Below are 17,823 nucleotides of genomic sequence, written 5' to 3'. Positions count from 1 at the left end.
TTCAATAAGAATATGACTTTATCAAGTCTATTTGCGGAGGAGCTACCACCAAAACTTGGATATTTTGGTAGTTAAATGTAACGATATTAATTTTTTAGTGTTTAATTCAGATTTTAATGTTAATTAGTATAAGTTAATTGTTAATACGGTTATGGTTTGAATTTTCATTATTTTTAATAGAATAAAATTAGTTTTAAGTATGAATTGGTTTAATTTACTACATACAATATAATAATTGTGGTTTTTTTTTCGGTTTTAGTATTGATTTCATCAAAATTGATTATCAATATTATTAGTTAATTATGATTTTCATCAAATCAATCCCAAAACTCGAAATAAATATTTAAAACTTAACACTATTATCTTAGAGTACTAAAATGTATAACTTTTATCAAATATAGGTACCAAATTGAACAAAATAACATAAATTTTGCATTAGAGAAAATGTTAAGCCAAAATTTAAACAAAATTCAAAAGAAAATTTTCATCTATATATATTAAGTTCATTTCATTACGCGTGTACTTTAATAAAAAACATAGGTACTTAATATAGACAAAAAAAAAGTTTTAAGTGCCAAATTGAATATAGAAGCCAGAGGTACTTAATTAGGATTAAAAAAAACCTCAAGTATCAAATTGAAAAAACACAAGTACCAAAATGAGCATTGAAGCCAAACTCAAATACTAAATTGAAAAAAAAAACTCGGGTATCAAATACAACAATTGGAAACCAAGCAATAAAAACAATAGCTTAATAATAAGAAAAACAATAGCTTAATAATAAGAAAACATTTCTCTAACAATGAAAATAGTTTACTATAATTTATAATCTATAAGTCAAAAGGTAAACTCGACATGCCCATAATTTCTTATAATATACTATTTGGTACTTGAATTTAGTTTTAATATTTAATTTGATACCTATTTAATTTCAACGCTCAATTTGGTATTAAAAAAGCATACTCTAATAAAAAAAACATAGGTATTTAACTGAGATAAAAAAAGGGTCAAGTACCAAATTGAATATTAAAGCCAAAATTAGGTATTTAATTGAGACTAAAGTATTTAGGTACCAAATTGAATACTGAAGCTAAACTCAAGTACCAAAGTGTATATTAACCCAAAGAAAAAGAACTATCCTCTTACTGTGCAAATTGTAGAATAATAAATGCTGATAATTTCAATGAATGTTGACTTTTGGTAGCTATTTTTTTATTGGCTATCCATTGACAAAAAATATGTATGGATGGGTATAAATATATGTAGCTTATTGCACCAATTTCATCCCAAAATCTAAATGAGCATACCATTCTTACTACATTCAATGTCATTTCATTTCCTTCTAGTCTTTGCTTTACTCAATGTGAGCTTTAATCTTCAACATTTAGTATTAATTTGTTTTCATTAAGGCCATTTTTTTACATTAATTAATTTATTAGTTTTTTCTCAGATTGTATTTGCAGGGAGCCATGGTACTGTGCTTGAGGAAGTTTATTGGAAATCAGTGTTTCCAAACAATCCAATGCCAAAGGCATTGAAAGATATTTTACCACCATCTGATTTGTATTTAAAGTCTATTTTATTTTGAAGTGATTTGATAAAAAAATGTAAATTTAAAATTTAAAAAAGACAGAAAATAAACAAAAGATTAGAATGATTTTTTTGTAAAGTTAGAAGATCGAAAATCATTATACCTTAAATAAGACATGACATGACGACATTTTCTTAAGCTTGGAGCTGAAAAAATTCCACCCTTGTGTAATAATCCTATATAAGGATTGAAATATCTTAATGTTCTAAAATAGATGTTACTTGAACATTTCAGGCCAACCTGAAACTGCAAAAGTTTCTAAAAGCAATCATGGAAAAAGATTTGAGCTTAGTGGTAGTGAAGGAGATGAAGAAGATAAATATAATGATTTATGGGGGTCTAAGCTTAGTGGTAGTGAAGGTGAAGAAAGTGGTGAAGATGCATATGTTGATGATTGGAGGTCTAAGCTTAGTGGTGGTCAAGAGGCATATGCTGATGATTGGAGCTCTAAGCTTAGTGGTAGTGAAGGTGAAGAAAGTGGTGAAGATGCATATGCTGATGATTGGAAGTCCAAGCTTAGTGGTGGTCAAGAGGCTTATGCTGATGATTGGAGCTCTAAGCTTAGTGGTAGTGAAGGTGAAGAAAGTGGTGAAGATGCATATGCTGATGATTGGAGGTCTAAGCTTAGTGGTGGTCAAGAGGCATATGCTGACGATTGGAGCTCTAAGCTTAGTGGTAGTGAAGGTGAAGAAAGTGGTGAAGATGCATATGTTGATGATTGGAGCTCTAAGCTTAGTCGCAACCATGGAAATGGTGAAGATGCATATTTTGATAATTGGAGGTCTAAGCTTAGAGGCAACCATGGAAATGGTGAAGATGCATATTTTGATGATTGGAGGTCTAAACTTAGTGGCAGCCAGGGAAATAGTGAAGATGAATATTTTGATACTTGGAGATCTAAGCCCAGTTCCAATAATGGAAACGAAGAATTTGACGATTGGGACCATGATTTTAGTGCCCGTCATGGAAATGGAGAAGAAGCACTCAAAGAATCCAAAGGTAAATTCATCATTGTGGAATCCTAAAATTTTATCAATATTGGATGAGATAATTTCTCATATATGCATGAAAACTTAATAAGTTAAATAAAGAATCAAGTTATACTTGGGCTCATGCATTCTTTTTATATCCAAAATGTAGGGAAAATGGTTTCTTCAATCCATGAAACTATCTACTTCTTTCCAAGGGATCTACGCACTGGTAAGCTGGTGAATTTACCAAGTCTCATAGCAGCAAGTGATAGAACTCCATTTTTGCCTGACCGAGTTGCCAAGTCAATACCCTTTTCAAGTTCCAAATTTCCTGAAATTTTGAACCATTTCTCGTTAAAACCTCAAACAAGGGAAGCCGAAATCATGAAAAGAACAATTAGAGTTTGCGAAAGAGAAGCCATTAATGGAGAACAAATGTTTTGTGTCAGATCACTAGAGTCCTTCATAGATTTAAGTATTGCAACGCTTGGGAAAGAAATCCAGCTTCTATCAAACCAGCTTTCCAAAGAAACAAACAACCCATTGTTTACAATTGCTAGGGGAATGCAAGACATGGGTGAAAACGAGCTTATCTGCCATAAGGAAAGGTATCCACGTGCTGTATTTTTCTGTCATTCCATCAACAAAACAACATTGTATAAGGTTCCATTGCTGGGAAGAGATGGGACAAAAGCTAATGCTTTGGCAGTTTGTCACAAAGATACATCGGCTTGGAGCCCAAAACATATAGCATTTCAGATTCTCAAAGTGAAGCCTGGAACTGTCCCCATTTGCCATTTCCTTGCTAAAGATACCCTTGCCTGGGTCTCCAACTGAACAATTATAAGATGTTTGGAATAAGTGAAAATGGTCTCTTTCTTTGTTTACTTTATGTGTGTTTGTATTTCAATAATCATCTTATAAGATGAGTAAAGAAGCTTGTATAAATGGCATAAATCATCACTCAACTTTCGCAAATCTTCTATTGTGGTGCATATATTTCCAAAATGTTGATCTTGATAGCTAAATTTTCATTCGGTTTATCAATGTGGTACCTCCTCGTAACACCATTAATCTTTGTTAGTGGTATTGTAATATGACCAACAAAACCGTACGTATGGCACTTTTTCCCATGTCATCATTTTTTTTTTCAATTTTAAAGGATTAAAAAATAATTGACCTAAATTAAGATTTTGCTTTGACTAGAATTTTTCTTTAATCTCTTTTTACTTTGTTTTAATTTTAATTTTAATCCCCTTTATTCAAGACTTTAGAAAAGCATGGCACACAGGTAATTGGTTTGAATGTCAAAGAATGTTAAGGCATGATCTTATGCTAGAATAGGGAAAATGGCATGAAATCTCAAATTGGTACGTGTAATTGGGGGTCAAAGTGTCATATGCAAATGTTGCAATCTTTCTGTAATATTACGGTGTGTCGTCGTGACGAGCTTGATTGTCGTTGCGACGAGCATCCATTGTCGTGACGTCATTTTTTGCATCGTTGGGATGAAGAAACTTCTCTAGACTATGTCAGGACACCAAAAATCGCATATTCTCGATATGATTGCTGAGTGGCTTGGGCATGTTTTGAGACCTTTGCAAATAAGTCATTATTTTTATATAATAAAATTGGAGGCCTTAAACAAATACAAAGTGTTTTGAAAATTTACATGACTTGGTTTTCTACATTGAATTTCAGTATGGTAACTTCAATTTCTTAAAATATTTTATTTTGATGTTTGCAAATTTTACGAGTTAACCCTTAAACTTCGATTTCTAGTTAAATGAGTTTTAAATATCGTTTCGAGCTGAAATTTTCACCAATGGCTTAAAATAAAATGCCTAATATACTAGTGGGACTAAATTCCTTGAATTACGAGTTTTCGCTTGTTATGTGTAAAATGACAGTTTTACCCCTTTTCTTAAATTGCTAATTTGTGTTAGTCGAAGCACGATTTAGGCTTGCATGTTTCTAAGTACTTGATTAAGCATGATTTGATGGTCTGATGGTTGGTTTTATGGTGTGTTTGGATGACGGTAAAAAGAGTCATGTAAGTGGCTAATGTGACGTTTCGAATTTGGGTCAGTCCAGCTAGCCGGGTTTAGGGTGCCACATTTTACATTTCAATACCAACTTCAGTGCTTACTCATTTGGCCCTTATTATTCGAATATAGACATGAGAATGGATAGCCAAATCTATATAACAAGTAAATCCACAATCCTTTGGGAATTGAGATTTTTTTTTTTTGCTATCTCCAATTACCCGGCTATGATGGCTTTGAGTATTTGCCCATGATCCTCAAGGAATTGGAGCTAGTAATTTATTGTACTGGTGACCCTATGACATGCCAACTATACTCGGATTACGTCTAACATCGTTTAATGGGACATTATCATCATAATCACCATTGTCACACATATCATAATATCAATGTATCAATATTTATATATATATCAAACACAATTTCGAATATTCATCACATATTTTAACTATCATCACATCAAATCCATCATTCAAAGTTTATAAAGGAAAGATACCATTACCTCGATGTATATTCATATTAGATTATAATGAAAATTTAGTTTACAAAAGCAATTTGAAATGGAATTATAGAAGCACAAACCGCAGTAACTATTCAATGTTCACCTTTTCTTTTCCCTTTGTCTTTGATGTTTCGCCGTCATCTTTCACTGAGTTCAATAATATAGTTTCAAAAAACTATCAGTTTTTCAATCAAATTCACATATTGGCATTAGTTAAACATAAATGTATTTTTATTCATTCTAGTCCTTATAAGCCCTATTAATCTGATGGCTCATAACCTTCGATTTTCCCAATTGAATTCAAAATCGACTTCATAAATATAGTACAAGGGGCTCCTATTATCATTATTTAAGATTAGACCTCAAAATTTCTATCCTTTACAATTGAGTCCTTAATAATACATAATTAATCAAATCATTTAAATTAAGTCCAACATTATTTGAATACTTCTTATTATATTTGTAGCATGTTCGAGCCATAAACTAGCTAGTTTCTAACATACATGTATTCTAATCTCTTAACATTCAAGTTCCTAAAACTCCAAACAATGGAAATTGAACCATAATTCCATTAATTCAATGATCAAGCAAATGGGCTTTAAGGATTTAGCATTAGCAATTAAAAATTTATCATTAATTCACGAAGAAGACTTAACAATTGCCTTAATTATGGATCGGTAATGGTAGAAAGCTTGAAGAAATTGGAAGAAGAGAAAATAGTTTTTCTCTTTCATCCCACTATCTTTCATATCTATCTATCTATATATATATATATATATATATATATATATATATACATGATTAACATGGTGTTTAATTTAGTTCACTTAAGTAATATTACCATGGATTCACAATGATTTAATTACTCCTAAAGTCCTTTGTTAAATTGCCATCTAAGACCTTGCTAAGTCATAAATCACTTACACTCATTTTGTCACATAACAATTTAGTCCTTGTATTATTTTTAATAATTGATTTAATTAATCAAATTCACTAATTTGACCCCCCTCAATTCTGTAACGTAATTGTTCTATTATAAATTATTTAATAATATGATTCATTAAATTCAGTTCAAAACCGAATTTTTCAATACCATTGGAAACCAAATCGTTACACCACAATCTGGGTTTTCAAACATGGGTCAAACATGTCCACAAAATCATTTAAGTCATTGCCAAATTGAAATGGTTGAAAAGATTTCCAACTCCAAATAAAGCAAGTTATGTTGCCTGTTGAAGTGTTAGCCGAAGTAACCATTTTCGTTGGCAATTCGACAGCTACTTAAAAAAACATTTGCCTCAGTAATAAAACCTCTATCAAGGTTGAACAAGCCTTCAATATCTACAGCACAATTCCATCTTCACAAAGTAAACTTTAATCCATCTTGATGTGCTTAAATCTCATCAAATCAATTATCCTTAATATAATGACACAAAAGATCGTAAATTTAGTCCATATATTCTTGGATTGCACATCTTAGTATACAAGATAAGTAGGTTGTACAGGAATCCTTGAAAAATCTTGTCCGATTCAATCTCTTATCCAATAATAAACACAAAATTAACTGCCCAAAATCCTTAAAAAAATGCAAGAAATATTTTGATCAAATATACCACAAATAAGACAAATTATAAGTCGACATAATGATAACTGAAATGAGCACTTCCACTGACACATATTCAATCACTTCAAACACTTACCTTATCCATGCTCATGCACCATAAAAAAAATTCCATTTTCTCTTAAAACAAACCCCATTCTCCCTAAAAAGTATGCCTCTTGAAAAACTGTCATTTCCTTATAAAATTACAATTATTTTAAAAGTCATTTCCTTGAAAAAGTCAACTATAAAAGCGGCAATGTCAAAAGATAACATCATATGCAAAAACAAAGTAGCACTATTTTTTAAGAAAAGAAAAAGGTCAACCAATGTTTTCCATTTCTCTTGACAACAACTATTTAGTATTTAAGTTTTACCTACTTTTTATATAATTTCTCACTAATCTTTAAATAGAAAAATAAATATATTTTAACATATTTAAATTCACGTTTTCTGCATTAACAATAATATTGATACCAATTAAATTAAAATTCAATTGACAGATTGACATTCTTTTAATGTGATATCTTTTTTTCTTTTTCTTTTTTTTTGTCTAATGTGATATTTGCATTTGACAAAATTACATATTTTTGATACCCAAATGCAATAATGTTAACTTTTTAATATTTAATTCGAGTTCTAGAATTGGTTGAGAAAAACTATTTGCTAATATTATTAGGTTTGTATTTTCATTATTTTGTTCATAAAATAAAATTAATTTTAATTGCAATTTATTTAATTTTTAAATAATTGTGATTTTTTGAGTTTTAAAATGATTGCTAATATTATTACTTATGATTCTTCATTAAATCAACCTTAAAACTTGAATTAAATATTAAAAATTCGCATCATTATTTTACTAAAATATATAACTTCTTGTCAAAAAATATATCACATTAGATAAAAAAAACCCCACAAATATTACATTAGAAAAAAATGTTAAACTCAAATATAATACGATAGATTAATCCGAAATGTAAACAAAATTCAAAAGAAAAAATCTATATATATATATTGATAATATTTTTATTATTGATGATGAATAAAATTATAATAACCCGTCTCATGGAGACTCAATATCACGGTATTATTTGGTATATAAGTTGATTAAGTTGAGTCGGATAAAGTGTGTTATAAAAAATAATTTTGCAAAAAAGAAAAGTTAAATGTTAATTATAATCCGGTTTAAAGACAGATAGAAACCAAGAAATAAAACAATAGCTTAGCATTTAGAAAAAATTTCTCCAACAATGAAAGAAAAGTAATTATAATTATAAGTCAAGGGAAAATTAGACAACTAATGTCGATAATTTCTTTAGAAAGAAGGGTTAATATACCATTTTGTAATTGAGTTTAGTTTTAATATTCAATTTGGTACCTGAGTTTTTTTCTCAATTTGGTACTTGAATTTGAATTCAACATTTAATTTGGTACTCAAACCAAACAAAATTATGTGACCCAGTAAATATTTAACGCCTGCGCTTTAATAAAAAAATATAGGTACTTAATAGAGACAAAAAAAATTAGGTACTTAATTAGGATTTGTTGAGTAATTTTGTGTGTATCTCATTAGAGGAAACATTCAGGTATTTATATATATTATCATTGTTCATGACTTAATCCCACTATTCATAGGACTGACATTTTAAGTAGGCCTCGAGCATGTTGGACATGTGTACCATTCCAAGTTGCATGCTAGAGTTCGCAGTCTCCTCCATGCGAACTCCTTGGGTGTACGCGAGCTGGGACCGCGAGCTGGGACCGCGAACTCTTTTCGACTCCTGTAAGTTGATACCGCGAGCTCCTTTCAACTCCTGCGAGCCAATATCATGAGCTCCCCTAACTGTCCTCTCACTGTACGTCTCGTGTGCATCCATCTAGTGGGGTCTGGTCGGGTCGCGAGTAGGCAACCCGAAGCTTATTTGGATCTCGGGTTGGTGCCTATTACTGTATGACAAGATTAAAAGTTAAAGTAAGCACTGAAAACAAACTCAAGTACTAAATTTAGATAAAAAAAACTCAAGAATCAAATAAAATATTAAACCAAACCCTGACACTAAATAGTATATTAAACAACATAGAAAGAAAAGAAAAGAAAAGAAAAAACTATTCTCTTAGTATGCACATTGTGAGCTAATAAAGGTTGATAATTTCAATGAATGTTGACTTTTAGAAGCTATTTTTTATTGCCTATCCATTTACAACATATATGCATGCATGGGTATAAATACAAGTAACTTATTGATCTATTTTCATACCAAAATCTAAATGAGCATACCATTCCTACTACATTCAATGGCATTCCATTTCCTTCTAGTCTTTGCTTTACTCAATGTGAGCTTTAATCTTTAATATTTAGTAATAAATTGTTTTAATTATATGGTCACTTTATTTTGTATTAATTAATTAATTTATTAGTTTTTTTAGATTGTATTTGCAAGGAATCATGGTGCTATGATGGAAGAAGTTTATTGGAAATCAGTGTTCCCAAACAATCCGATGCCAAAGGCTTTGAAGGATATCTTACCATCATCTGGTTTGTATTCAATTATCTTATTAACTCTATTCTTTTGCTTTTAAAAAAACATTTAATTGTTTATTATAGAGTTTGGAAACACTTTTTCGACGAGATGTCTAATTTCGAAGATTTAGATTTTGAGTTTAAACTTATCTAGAGATTTCGATGCTTCAACTAATATGCAGGGAAATAGTAATAAGTATATAATTGACGACACTCTTAAAAGTGAGTCCATTCTAGCACAAAAAAATAATATATCGATATAAAAAATGTAAGTTTAATCATTTGTGATATTTTAATGACTTTATATTTACATTTGTTATTTTTTCTTCTTAGAAAAAGTAAGGTATTTAAGTGTTTAACCTAGAGTTTAGACCGTTTTAAAACATTTTTAATTAGTTGATGTTATAAATTATATTGGGATATTTTCAGATCCATCTAAAGACTTCAATGGTCCAACTAATTCACGAGGAACTCCTGTAAATAATGATAAGTATGTTACTGATGACGTTTTTAAAGGTGAGTCTATTCTCGCACACAAAAATAATTTATCTATGTGAAAAGATAAGTTCAATCATTTATGTTATTTTAATGATTTTATATTTACATTTATTTTTTCTTAAAAAGAAAAAGGTATTTAAGTGCTTAACCTAGAGAGATTTAAATTCAAGAAATTGGATTTGATGTTGTAAATTATAATGGGAAATATTTAGATCCATATGAAGATTTCAATTGTCTAACAAATTCACAAGGAACTCTTGTAAAAATGATAAGTATGTAATTGATGACACTTTTAAAGGTGAGTTCATTCTCGTACAAAAATTAATATATTTATAGTAGAAATATTATTATATGTGTATGTATGTAAAAACTATGGATTTAGAATATAAATATGTGTTTAAAATTGACATACAATTAATAAATAATGAAATGTATGGTCTGAAACTAATTAATAATAACAATATATAAAATATATACGATATTAAAATTAAAAAATAGATTAATTTGTGACACCAACTCAATCAAATACATTTATTAATAAGAAATCCTATCATACGCGTATGCGTGTGGAACTATAGGTTTAGAATATAGATGTGTGTTTAAAAACAACATACAATAAAAATATAGGCATATATTTATTGTTTTTAATTGAAAAGACTAGAGTACTATCGAATAATATAACTTATTTTAAATATGAAAAGTCATTTTGTAGGTTATTAATTGAGTTGGTGCCAGTTGACTCGTTATACTAACTCAATCGGGATTATATTAATAGTATAGATAAAATTTATAGAGTTAATAAACTGTGAATATTAAAATAAAATAAAATAAAATAAAGGCTCGAGTGAGTGGTAATTTAAAATTTTTTCAATAAAAGTGAATTGAGCTCAAATCTCATCATATACATAAATTTAATCTTTCTAAATAGTAGTATAGACATAAAAAAAAAAGAAAAAGAAAAAGAAAAAGAAGAAGATAGATTCAATCATTTGTGTTTTATATTTTAATGTTCTAAAATAGATGTTACTTAAACATTCCAGGCGAATCTGAAATTGCTAAAGTTTCTAAAAGCAATCATGCAAAAGAAGTAGATGAAGGAAACGGTGATTGGAGGTCTAAGCTTAGTGGTGGTCAAGAGGCATATGCTGATGATTGGAGCTCTAAGCTTAGTGGTAGTGAAGGTGAAGAAAATGGTGAAGATGCATATGTTAATGATTGGAGGTCTACGCTTAGTAGCAACCATGGAAATGGTGAAGATGCATATTTTGATGATTGGAGGTCTAAGCTTAGTGGCAACCATGGAAATGGTGAAGATGCATATTTGGATGATTGGAGGTCTAAGCTTAGTAGCAACCATGGAAAGGAGGAATTTGATGATTGGAGCCATGATTTTAGTGGCAGCCAGGGAAATAGTGAAGATGAATATTTTGATACTTGGAGATCTAAGCCCAGTTCCAACAATGGAAACGAAGAATTTGACGATCGGGACCATGATTTTAGTGCCCGTCATGGAAATGGAGAAGAAGCACTCACAGAACCCAAAGGTAAATTCATCATTGTGGAATCCTAAAATTTTATTAAAATTGGATGAGATAATTTCTCATATATGTCTGTAAACTTAATTAGTTAAATATGAGAATCAAGTTATACTTAGGCTCACCGCTCATGCTTTCTTTTTATATCCAAAATGTAGGGAAAATGGTTTCTTCAATCCATGAAACTATCTTCTTCTTCCAAAAGGATCTACGCACAGGTAAGCTGGTGAATTTACCAAGTCTCATAGCAGCAAGTGATAGAACTCCATTTTTGCCTGACCGAGTTGCCAAGTCAATACCCTTCTCAAGTTCCAAATTTCCTGAAATTTTTAACCATTTCTCGTTAAAACCTCAAACAAGGGAAGCTGAAATCATGAAAAGAACAATTAGAGTTTGCGAAAGAGAAGCCGTTAATGGAGAACAAATGTTTTGTGTCAGATCGCTAGAGTCCTTCATAGGTTTAAGTATTGCAACGCTTGGGAAAGAAATCCAGCTTCTATCAAACCATCTTTCCAAAGAAACAAACAACCCATTGTTTACAATTGCTAGGGGAATGCAAGACATGGGTGAAAACGAGCTTGTCTGCCATAAGGAAAGGTATCCACGTGCTGTATTTTTGTGTCATTCCATCAACAAAACAACAGTGTATAAGGTTCCATTGGTGGGAAGAGATGGGACAAAAGCTAATGCTTTGGCAGTTTGTCACAAAGATACATCGGCTTGGAGCCCAAAACATATATCATTTCAGATTCTCAAAGTGAAGCCTGGAACTGTCCCCATTTGCCATTTCCTTGCTAAAGATACCCTCGCCTGGGTCTCCAACTGAACAATTATAAGATGTTTGGAATAAGAGAAAATAGTCTCTTTCTTTGTTTACTTTATGTGTTTGTATTTCAATAATCATCTTATAAGATGAATAAAGATGCTTGTATAAATGGCATGAATCACCCCTCAACTTTCGCAAATCTTCTATTGTGGTGCATATTTTCCCAAAATGTTGATCTTGATAACTAAAAGTTTCATTCGGTTTATGAACGTGAGACCTCTTCATAACACCCTTAATCTTTGTTAATGGCACGGTAATACACCCTAAACTAACCTGTTCATGGGTCGGGCCACCTGGCCCTGTCCAAAGACCCGCTCGAAATGTGAGAGGATTTGGGCAAAAATATAAACTCGAAAAATGGGCTTGGACAAAAAAATAAAAACTCGTTTAAAAAATTGGCCAGGAATTGAGTAAGACATTTTTGGCCCGGCCCAACCCAGCCCGAATTCACTAAATGAATTTTTTTTTGTTTTTAATATTATTTTCTTATTTTTTTTCTCTCTATTTTGCTATTATTTTACTATTATGTTGCTATTATTTTATTGTTATTGTTTGGATATAGTATAAAACTTATTTTATTGTTAATTTTGTTATTATTTTAAAGACATCATTAATTTTGTTATTATTTTAAATGCATTTACTTGTTAAGTTGCATCTATTTTAGTGTTATTTAAGTATACATATTTTTTAATTTTATTTTCAATTTGTTGGGAACTATTTATTTTGATGTTTTTAGTATTTTGATGTATTATATATATTTTAAAATTATATAAAATATAAAATTAATATAAATGCCAATTTCGAGCTCGGTTTTAACATTTTTATCCGTGTCGAGCACAGGGCAAAATTTTATGCCCATTTTTCGAAATGAGCTGGCCTAGCAAACGGGCTAAATTTTTAGTTGAACCCGCCCATGCACAACTCTAGGTAGGACCTATATATGCATCTGATTATGTAATTGCTTTTGAAAATGATTCGCATCTTATTTGCTAATTGAAATATATCTGAATTTGTATCCGAGAATAATCTAAGATATTCTCTATAATATTCATGCATATGATGTTTGAGATATTTTGCATACTGAGCTTGTAAGCTCACATTTTGGATGTTTCCTTTCCAATAACCACCAACCATAGGGTGGATCGGCATAGCAGGAGCTCGGTTTATGAATTGCGATTTCTTTAAAACTATTAAGTTTATAAATAATTTTCATGTGGACTGTTTTAATTGGATTTTAAGGGACTATTATTGGTTTTAGTTTAATTATTTACTTTGGAACGGTTTAATTATATTTTGAATGTTTTATTTCAAACTGCAAGGTATTGAATTTTCAAGATCGAAACACACTTTTCAAAACTATATTGATTTAAGATTTTTGCTACAATAAAATTTAAAGAATGAATATTAAATGATGTATTCTTCTAAAGTTTTGAAAAGGGACAAAGACATGGTTTGATTTTGAAATGTTTTAAATTTAAAATTTTGGATTTCAAAACGAATTTATGCTCCTCAAAATTTGGTCAAAACGTCTAGATTTGGTATGAGATATTACATAAATAATTATCATATAATGTAAATAAATGATTTTATATTTAGGTGTCAAGTGAACATATATATATATATATATATATATATTAGGCTAAGGAGCGGAGATAGAAAATTTTTTAGAGAGGCCAAAATTAAATTTTATTTTTATGATAGTAAAAATATAATTTCATCATTTGAATAGTCTATATCTTTATAATTTTCAAATAATTAAATCAATTTTTATTATTTTTAGGGAGGCCAAAATATAATTTTACCTTTATTAATTTAAAATTTTAAAAATTATAAAAACCTAAATGAAATTCTTTCTATTTTAGAGGATTGGGTTACCAACCAACCTATAATGACCCAAAATTCACGGGCATCGGAAAAGTACATTAACAGGCCTCCGTCTTAGTAAATCGAGTTCAAATAATTACTAGAAATATTTATGAGTTTAGTGATGTGTTTGATTAGGTTTAAATTAGGTGAATTTAGCTTAATTTAGAGTAATTAGTAAAATGACTAAATTGAATAAGGAGTAAAAGTTTAATTATAAATTAGTAGGAAATAATAAGGACCAAATAGGGAATTAAGCCTATTTGGGAAGATGAGGCGACAAGGAGTAAAAAATCTAAGATTTTTACTTAGTTATATAGTATAATTTTGACAAGTGGATGGTAAAAAATAAATAATAAATAAATTATTATAATATATTATTAGCAATTAAAACAAATAAAAGAAAGAAAATAAAGTAAAGAACAAAGAAAAGCAACAGAATAGGCAAACGAAAAGAAGGGGAAGGAAAGAAAGAAAAGAAAAAGGGAGAATTAGGGTTTGAAGGTTTGAAAGTTTAATAGGTAAGTTAATTTAGCCCTTTTACTTAATTTTAATGTTTTAAAAGCTTTAGAACAAAGTTTTGATGAAATTAAATTAATATTTTGAAAGTTATTAAAATTCTAAATATTGTTCATGTTGAATAAAAAAATGAAATAGGGTTTAATTGAATGAAATTCAAGTTAAAATAGATATAAGGATTGAATTGCAAAGTAAGCTATAAGTTTTGTGTTTTAGGGACTAAATTGAGGAAAATTTCGGAATTAAGAAAATATGTTGAAAATTTAATAGTTAAATTTGAGTTTAAATGAAATTTGAATAGACATAAGGTGTGAATTGGTGTTATAAATTTGGTTATTAACATTTTACATCAAAACAGTTTTGGGAAGTAGCAATGGTCTGACTTTGAAAATTCACTAAAATTGTATAAATTGAACTAGAGGATGAAAAAATATGTAATTAAAACTTATTGAGTCTAGTTTCTTATAGTATAAATAGTGTAAGCAATGAATTGATGAATCAAGAGATATTTGAAATTTTGTAAGACTGGTTCGGGGTGATTTTGAGATGCCCTGTTTTAACTTTGGAAAATCATTATAAATTGTACAAAATTATTATGGAGTGTAATTTATATTTGTGAACTCCTTAATGAATCTAGTTTCAAAATAAGTAAACAAGAACCTTATTCGAGTTCTGTACAATGAGATAATTTATTTTAGTAGAGAGAGGTCAGAACTGTCAAATGAAATAACAGGGGAGTATTTAATGAATAAACTGTACTAATTGGCTAGACCAAAAATTCTGAAAATCTTATGGTGAGAATATATAGAGTCTAGTTTTAGGGAAAATTAGTGGATCTTAATTTGGAGTTTCCTAGCTCAAGATATAAATAATTTAGTAATAATGACTCAAGTAGACAGCTTAATGGTGAAATTATATATATACATTAAAAATGGTTAAATTTGCATGTTTGGGCTCATGGATTAAATTGAATTGTGTTATATTGATGATTATAAATTATTATTATTTTCGTAGTTAACAAAGAACCCAAGACATCGGCGCACAAAGGAAAGGAGAAAGCTATCGAGGATTAAAACGAGAAATTCACGGTTTGTATTACTATAATTCAAATTACTTTTTATTAAATGTTTTATATCAATTCTATATTTAATAAGTGAATTATAAGGTAAGTATTGATATTTGAGTTGAATGAGAATTGAATTGAATGGTGAATGTGTATGTATAATTGAATTGTAAATTGATTTGAATGTGAAAATTTTAATTGAAAAGTAATCTTGGAATGGAAATGAAAGTGAATTGAGAATTGAAATACTCTATTAACTAGTCGGGCTAAGTCGGATATAATTGGCATGCCATAGGATATGGAAGTGTACGGGATTTGCCGGCTTTATCGATCAGGCACTTTATGTGTCGTATCAGGCACCTCGTGTGTCGTATCAGGCACCTCGTGTGTCGTTTTAGGCACTTTATGTGTCGATATCGATCAGTACTATGTACGTTTTAGGCACAATGTGCCGTCTTGGTGTGTTTGGGTTGGAATCCGTGTATCCGTTAAAGTCCGAAATGTTAATAGGGTGAATAATTGAAATGAGAAGTTCAAATGAATTTGATCGATTGTACTAGTGAATATGAAAGAAATTAAAATTGTGGACTGAAAATTTAGATTGGAAATGAAATGCATGGATTTAAAATGATTGTGGTGATTAAAACACTGTAAATGTGATTTGTAACTAAAATTGAATAATAGCTAAAGATTGTTTATTTATTGTTATTTAATGATAACTTAAAAAGAAAAAAGAATTGTTATTTGATGTTGAGTTCTTATTTTATTTTTTTTAATTGCTATTGCAATTTAAATTATGGTAATACCACTGAGTATGAAATACTCAACGTCGGTTGTTTCCGTGCGCGAGTTAATAGAAGTCTAGTGTCACGTCCAAGATCCGAGTGATCCCGACTTCAGCGAAAAGATTTTGGGTGATGTTTTCTTTCTTAATTGAAAGTGGCATGTACTAGGTGTTGTATAAGTTATATAGATATACTTGTAAAGTTAGTTATAAGAATGGTATACCATATTTTGTTATTAGTTTGATAAAATGGTAAATATTATATTATATAATTTGGTATAAGTTGGAATGAAAAAAAAAATGAATGAAGTTATTAGTTAATTTGGATTAATATTATGAATGTTTAGTTATTAAATGACTATGTTAATGAATTGGTTATGATTTAGATATATTTAGGTTTAAATTGTTTTTGATTGTGCCATTGGTTTTGGATTAGGTGGTTTTTGGTTTGAATTTGCAGGGGGTTTTATGTAAAAATTAAGAAGAAATGCTGTCGAAATTTTTGTAAAAAAAATATATATTTCCCTGAATACTCGAACAAGTCCCGTTTCATTCCACTTTAATACTTGTGTTGGGCTTTGAAAGTCCATTATAGGGACATAATTCTTCAATTATACTATGAATGTTATAATAATTGTAAAATATTCATAAGTTGTCTGATATATCCGGTAATGCCTCGTAACCCTATTCCGGCGACGGTTTGGGGTTAGGGGGTGTTACACAACCCCTCTCTAAGGCCTGATTAAGTTACACATATATACAAATATATATATTATTTGTTCTCAAAAGTCAACTATAAAATGGGCAATGTTAAAAGCAACATCTTTTACATCAACAAAGTAGAATTTTTTTTTACAAGAGAAGTCAAACATTATTTTATAAGAAAAAATATATATATTATTTATTCTCAAAAGTCAACTACTCAAAAGTCAACTATAAAATCGACAATGTTAAAGGCAACATCTTTTGCAAAAACAAAGTAGAATATTTTTCCAACAAGAGAGGTCAAACATTATTTTATAGGAAAAAAAATTCTAAACAAAAACTTTGCTCCTAAAAAGTAGAATACAAAGTCGAATTTTAGAAATAGTATTATTGGAAAGTATCATCACGAATTTTAAACATGAACTATAAAATTAAAAATATTATATTTTTAAGTTTAAATTTTAAAATAACATTTTTAAAAAGAGTAGTTACAATTCGAAAAAATTAATCTGTCCTTTTCATAAAATCAACATTAAAAATTGAGATATTTCTATTAAAAAACTATCATTGGTAATTTTTCATAATAATATAGTCTGAATTATATTTTTATCATAATAATATTTCTGGTTAAAACCTCAAACAAGGGAAGCCGACACCATTGATGAAACAATAAGAGGTTGTGGAAGAGAATCCATTAATGGAGAGCAAAAGTTTTAGAGTCCTTCATAGATTTAAGTATCTCAAAGCTTTAGAAAGAAACGAAGAACCCATTGTTTACAATCGCCAGGGGAATGCAAAAC

General features: G+C 29.5%; 2 protein-coding genes across 2 annotated transcripts; both read left to right on the top strand.

Annotated features, from left to right (window-relative positions):
• Positions 1–12: 12 nt before the first annotated feature.
• LOC128279360 (protein RAFTIN 1A-like) lies at positions 13–3,399 on the top strand. The gene is made up of 4 exons (XM_053017928.1): positions 13–67; positions 1,464–1,563; positions 1,806–2,590; positions 2,732–3,399. Exons 1-4 carry the CDS (start codon positions 13–15, stop codon positions 3,397–3,399), a joined length of 1,608 nt encoding a protein of 535 aa, XP_052873888.1.
• A 5,767-nt stretch (positions 3,400–9,166) lies between these two features.
• Positions 9,167–12,089, top strand: LOC108468588 (BURP domain-containing protein 13-like). Its single transcript, XM_017769469.2, has 4 exons — positions 9,167–9,245; positions 9,660–9,746; positions 10,769–11,272; positions 11,422–12,089. The coding sequence occupies exons 1-4, from the start codon at positions 9,167–9,169 to the stop codon at positions 12,087–12,089; spliced, it is 1,338 nt and encodes a 445-aa protein (XP_017624958.2).
• The last annotated feature ends 5,734 nt before the right edge of the window (positions 12,090–17,823 follow it).

Source organism: Gossypium arboreum, chromosome 8, assembly GCF_025698485.1.
Source record: "Gossypium arboreum isolate Shixiya-1 chromosome 8, ASM2569848v2, whole genome shotgun sequence".
NCBI classification, from domain to species: domain Eukaryota; kingdom Viridiplantae; phylum Streptophyta; class Magnoliopsida; order Malvales; family Malvaceae; genus Gossypium; species Gossypium arboreum.
Note: the sequence above shows the minus strand (reverse complement) of the source record. Positions and strands in the feature narration are given on the sequence as shown.

Excerpts from the sequence above, each read along its gene's own strand:
- LOC128279360 (XM_053017928.1), top strand. The coding sequence starts at position 13 with ATGACTTTATCAAGTCTATTTGCGGAGGAGCTACCACCAAAACTTGGA. Across the intron at positions 1,564-1,805 it reads ATTTTACCACCATCTGATTT|ATGTTACTTGAACATTTCAG; the intron begins GTATTTAAAGTC and ends GTTCTAAAATAG. Across the intron at positions 2,591-2,731 it reads AGCACTCAAAGAATCCAAAG|GGAAAATGGTTTCTTCAATC; the intron begins GTAAATTCATCA and ends TCCAAAATGTAG.
- LOC108468588 (XM_017769469.2), top strand. The coding sequence starts at position 9,167 with ATGGAAGAAGTTTATTGGAAATCAGTGTTCCCAAACAATCCGATGCCA. Across the intron at positions 9,246-9,659 it reads GGATATCTTACCATCATCTG|ATCCATCTAAAGACTTCAAT; the intron begins GTTTGTATTCAA and ends GGATATTTTCAG. Across the intron at positions 11,273-11,421 it reads AGCACTCACAGAACCCAAAG|GGAAAATGGTTTCTTCAATC; the intron begins GTAAATTCATCA and ends TCCAAAATGTAG.